Consider the following 6,000-nt stretch of genomic DNA (forward strand, 5'->3'; position numbering starts at 1 on the left):
GAGGCTGAGAAAGGAGAATCACTTGAACCCAGGAGGCAGAGGTTGCAATGAGCCGAGATCGTGCCGCTGCACTCCAGCCTGGGTGATAGAGAGAGACTCCGTCAAAAAAAGAAAGGAAGGAAGGAAGGAAGGAAGGAAGGAAGGAAGGAAGGAAGGGAGAAAGAAAATTTTAAAAGGCTATTCTACAATACTCTACATAAATGGTCTACTTAATTCATAGAACTACAACATAAATTGACTTCAAATCATCATCAAAATATTATCGCATACTTCTTTTTAAGAAAAATACTATTAATGGAAAGAAACATACAAAGATCTCAAACACCTACTCAGCCCTCTGCAGGGTCTCAGGCAACTTTTAAATATGGGAAACATACAATTACCAACGTAAGATAGTCTACACATTCCTTGGAAGGACTTTAACCATTCCAGAAAATTTTTTTCCACATAGGTGGTAATAACTTGACTTTCCTAAACTCATAATAACCTTTAGATTTTTTTCATTCCACCACACAACATTCAAAGTATTGAAACATCCTAGGTTAATCTAAAAATGACTTTATAAAAGATAATTTTACATAAAAATAAGGTTAATATGGAAGGCCATAATCACTTTCTGACATTTTAGGTTTGCTTCTTGCAATCACTAACTTCTTTTCTCTTAAGAATGATAACTAAATTTTATTATGTACCTATCACTTGCCAGACTTTATTCTTGATAATTTATAACTATTAACTTACTTGGTACAAAAAGTATATGCAGTAGAATTCACATTTATCATGCACACATATAAAGCCAAGGAACTGAATAACAAATCCTTTACCAAAGACTACATATACAAAAGTTGGTAGAGGGAGGACTTGAAATAGAGAGCTTCAGAATCCACAATACTTAATAACTAACTTCTGGCACATTTCAATCCCAGAAATACTTAATAGCTAAAAGCATCACCATAATTAGAGTAGTGAAAAGTATTAATGTACAAGAAACAGGTTTAGACTTTCTCATTGTGAAAGCACAATCCCAAATTCAAATATCAATTAGAGAGATATTTGAAGAAACACAGAACTAAAATGACTTAAATGATAAGTTGCCAAATACAACGCTAGGTGGCGGAAAGAATCCTTCTATTTATGATATTTTGTAAAAGTCAATTAAATGTTTAGGAGAATTCAGTAATTAAAGTAATACCTGAGAACCAAGTAGACATAGATAGGATAGGAAATATTACTTACACAAAGGAAAAACTCCACATACTATTCAAACAGGATAATAAAGATAAGCATATTTTTTAAAGTCCTTAAAGGACTAAAATGAAAACAACTTGCTTTTATGTAATGTGTTCTAATAGTCAAATAAAATGTTAAACATGGACAGGCATTAAGAGAACTGTAAAATCAACTACAAAATAATTCTGCTTTGAGGTTACCTTCAGGTGGACAAGGGGGATAAAACATGCCCATAAATGATTACATTGTTGGTTCTTAAGTGATTAAAAGATTTAAAACAATGCTAATAACAAACTGTAAGAATTCAGAGTCCCAGAAATCCTTCATTTCCTTCCATCAAGTTCCACCATTTCCTCCAAAGCAATATGCTCAAAGTCTAATGGGTATTTAATATCAAGGCAGGTGGAACAGTCACAAGAAGCAAAGGTAAAAAGACAAGAAGAAAGAAAAGAACGAAAACACTGAAAGACACCAAAATAAAGTATCTTGAATTTTTCAAAGATTTATCCCATAAAGCTAAATATTTTTACACAAACTAATGGACTAATCCCAAATATTCTGTATAATAAAGACTTATAAATTATATGTTTGGTTTGCAAGAATGAAATTACCATGTATAGTGTTTCTGATGAAAACATTTTTCTAAGTCATATTAAATATCACTTTAATGTGGAATATTGAGAAGATTCCAACTCATGAACAAAGGATTGAATGATTAGAGTTTAGAAGATACTTGCAAGAGTAATCATTTTCTAAACATAGAGGCTCAAAAAATGGTAAGTTGTCGACAACACCACTGTAAAAATCATGTAGAATAAAAAACACATCTCCAAATAGTAAAATGGTCTAAATAATGACTTAAAAGAAGCATTACAAATCTCTTCCCTCTTGATTTTACTTTTTTACTAGTTTATAAAAAAATTAGGAAGTATTTGAAAACTATCACATTTTGAGAAACACTATTATTCTGTATTTTATCACTACATTGCTTAAAATGGCAATAGTGAAACACCAAAGATATTTGTGACTACCAGACACCAGAAAGTCAGATAATAAGATGAATAAACTGAGATGTTAAAGTGAATAAAAGTAAATATAACGACAACATATTTAAAACATGCATTTCAAAGTACAGCATATGGAGTAAGATTAAGAGTTCAGTGCCTAAGGACAAAAGAATAAATGTTTTGGGGGAATACATTCACCAAAGATCAAAATGCCCTGGACGTTGTTAGAGCATTGTTCAGAGAAGACGGCTGTAAGGCAGGCCAAAATAAATGTTCAGTAAAAAAAAGGATATCATCCAACCATAACTTGAGTTTCAAGATAGACCCAACTTGTGGAGAATGATTAATACTGTATTATGCCACTAAGAAAATTCAATTAATTATAAAATGTTCCTAAAAACTAAAACAATGTTTAAATTTTCACTATATAATACGGTGAAAAATACATATGAAACACTTTTAAAGTAATTACAATTTCCACAAATAGAATTTATGAGTTCTAAATTTAAATGGACTTACTTTGAGGCCATGATCAACATTTAAATCTTGCTGTTCGCAGACATCAACTGATTCCAGATCAGGAGGAAGGCTGGGGCTGAAGGCCATGAGGTCCATCTTCAGTGGCCCCTCACCAGAGCACACCCTCTGCCGCTGTTGCTGCGAGTATGACCAGCTTCCCACCGCACTGGAGCACACCAGAGTGGGCTGGCCCGCCGGGCACCCACCCTCAGTGGGCGGCGCTGAGCACCACAGTGCAGTGTACAGTAGCAGTGTGAGCACCAGAAGGCTGGATACCACGCAGATGGCGATGATCAGGTACACGTTGACATCCACCAGCGCCGCTTCGGGACCCACAGCGCCAGTCGAAGGCCTCGAAGACGCCTTTGGAGCCTGGCCGCTCTCCACCAGCGACACCAGCACCGTGGCCGTGGCCGTCAGCGCCGGCTCACCATGATCCTTCACTAGCACCAGTAGGCGGTGGCGCGGAGAGTCCGCTTCGTCCAGGACACGAGTCGTGCTAATCTCGCCTGTGTACAGTCCCACGCGGAACGGGAACCGAGTTCTGCTTGCCGCTGGCTGCAGCTCATACGAAAGCCACGCATTGTAGCCCGAGTCGGGGTCCACCGCGCGTACCTTTGCTACCACGTGGCCCGCACCCACCAACCGCGGCACCAGCTCGCTCACTGCGCCGCCGGTGCCACCCATCCGAGGCGCCAGCAGCACCGGCGAGTTGTCATTCTCGTCCAGCACGAACACCTGCAGCGTCACGTTACTGCCCAGAGGCGGCACTCCCGCGTCGCGCGCACTCACTTGGAACTGCAGCAACTCCAGCTCCTCGTGATCCAGCGGCTGCAGCGCGTACACTTTGCCGCTCTCCGCGTGCACCGACACGTAGCTCGACAGCGCGCGCTCTCCCACCCGCCGCTCCACCAGCGAGTAGGACACCAGCGCGTTCTCCTGCGCGTCCGCGTCCCCCGCCGACACTGTGAAGATGTGACAGCCTTGCGGGTTGTTCTCCTTCACGAACACCGTGTACTCGGACTGCGCGAACGCTGGTGCGTTGTCGTTCACGTCGGCCACCTCCACTGACACGCTGGCCGTGGCCCACAGCGAAGGCGAGCCCCCGTCCCGCGCCGTCACCACCAACTCATAGGCTGACACGTTCTCGCGGTCCAGGGCGCTGTCCAGCACCAACGAGTAGTAATTCTTGAAGGTGGACACCAGCTTGAAGGGGACATGGGGCGTCAGGGAGCAGGTCACCTGCCCGTTGACACCTGAGTCAAGGTCGTTCACGCTAATTAGGGCGATGACAGTACCGAATTGAGCGTCTTCACGCACAGGTAACGATAAGGAAGTCAATGTTATCTCAGGGACGTTATCATTTTTATCCAAAATTCTCACTAAAACAGTGCAATGACCCGCCATGGGAGGATGGCCTTTGTCCGTTGCGTCAACGCGGATTTTGTATAAACTTACTTGTTCAAAATCCAAATTACCCCGAATCACTATTTCTCCTGTATTTCGATCTATGCTAAACTGGTCAATAACCATAGTTGCAACAAGGCTATTAAAAGAGTATGAAATTGCCCCATTCGCTCCTTCATCCCGATCAGAAGCATTCAGTCTGATAACTGTTGTTCCGTTGTCTGCGTTTTCGAATATTCTTACTTCGTATTCAGGCTGCTCGAAAGTGGGAGCATTATCATTCACATCCAGCACTGTGACCAGCAGGTGAACACTGCCTGTAAGCTCAGGTTTGCCGCCATCTGTGGCTGTCAGGAATAAGTTGTGTGCAGGAGCGTCCTCTCTGTCCAAGGATTTTCTTAATACGAGCTCAACAGTTTATTCTCATCATTCTTTGAATTCACATCTAGCATGAAGTAATCATGAGAGCTAAGCCTGTAGGTTAACACGGAGTTAGCTCCAACATCTGCATCAGACGCGCTCTCTAGCGGAAACCGAGAGTCTGGCATTCTGGATTCTGAAACAAATAGCTTTTGCTCTTTTACCGGGAACACTGGCGGGTTGTCGTTAATGTCCTTCACTTCCACGTCCACATGGAAAACCTGCAGCGGCCTGTCCACGATCACCTCCAGGTGGATGCTGCACTCCGCGCTCCTCCCGCACAGCTCCTCTCGGTCTATCCGAGAATTCACAAACAAAATGCCATTCTGCAGATTTACCTCCAGAAGGTCCCCGTGTGTTTTGGACGCCACCCGGAACAGGCGCGGCACCAGCTCCGCCAGCTCCAGCCCCAGGTCCTGCGCGATGCGGCCCACGAAGGTGCCGTGTTTGGCCTCCTCCGGGACAAAGTAATGGAGCTGGCCGCTCCCCACCTTCCAGGCTGCTAGGAGCAGAAGCGAGAGTAGTAGTCGCCAGGATCCCAGGTCTCCTCGCCAGTGACAAACCATGTTAAATAGTAAATAGTCGTTTCCTATCAGAAAATCATATCTTAATATAAAGATGAACGACTGTACTTTCTGGCGTCTTTTAATTCAATTCCGCTGCATCTCCCATTGTTCAGCCTTTAGAGACAGATGCTGTCAGAGGAACGACTTTGAACCTTGGCTAACCAGAACTTCTTGGTAGACAGCGACATCATGTGGCTTCAAAAGGTAATGATTACATGAATTACCTCCGCAATACCTGGGTTTCTTTCATGCACTTTCTATTTCTTTATCATACTTTAATAGTAAATCCTTAAGTTTATCAATTGCAGAGGTATTCATACCGTCTGGCTCCTTACATTAGTTTCATCTAGGTATTTCTTCTTCATAAGGAAAGGAATTTCTTCCCAATATTTTAAATATCGTATCAATTAATAATAAAGTATGACCTGTATGTCATGGATATCAGAAATGTAAACTGTCCTCCATAGTTTCATGTGGAAGAAATGCATTAATATTTATTTGGTCACCAGAAACACTGGCATATATTACTCTGAGGTGAGCATATAATTCTAACTTTTCTGCATTTTATCTTCTTGTGGTTTTTTTTGTTTTTGTTTTTGTTTTTGTTTTTGAGACGGAGTGGCTCAAGCCTGTAATCCCAGCACTTTGGGAGGCCAAGACGGGCGGATCACGAGGTCAGGAGATCGAGACCATCCTGGCTAACACGGTGAAACCCCGTCTCTATTAAAAATTACAAAAAACTAGCCAGGCGATTTGGCAGGCGCCTGTAGTCCCAGCTACTTGGGAGGCTGAGGCAGGAGAATGGCGTAAACCCAGAAGGCGGAGCTTGCAGTGGGCTGAGATCCGGCCAC

The 6,000-nt window shown here is 42.7% G+C and overlaps 1 protein-coding gene across 1 annotated transcript; it reads right to left on the reverse strand.

Annotated features, from left to right (window-relative positions):
* Positions 1–2,705: 2,705 nt before the first annotated feature.
* On the reverse strand, positions 2,706–5,597 carry LOC117065733 (protocadherin alpha-8-like). Its single transcript, XM_033180925.1, is given in 2 exon segments — positions 2,706–4,579; positions 4,582–5,597. Coding segments are annotated over 2 exon segments (2,442 nt in total). The 5' UTR covers positions 5,150–5,597.
* Positions 5,598–6,000: the final 403 nt, after the last annotated feature.

This window comes from Trachypithecus francoisi, unplaced genomic scaffold (genome assembly GCF_009764315.1).
Source record: "Trachypithecus francoisi isolate TF-2019V2 unplaced genomic scaffold, Tfra_2.0 Lachesis_group2, whole genome shotgun sequence".
Lineage (NCBI taxonomy): Eukaryota > Metazoa > Chordata > Mammalia > Primates > Cercopithecidae > Trachypithecus > Trachypithecus francoisi.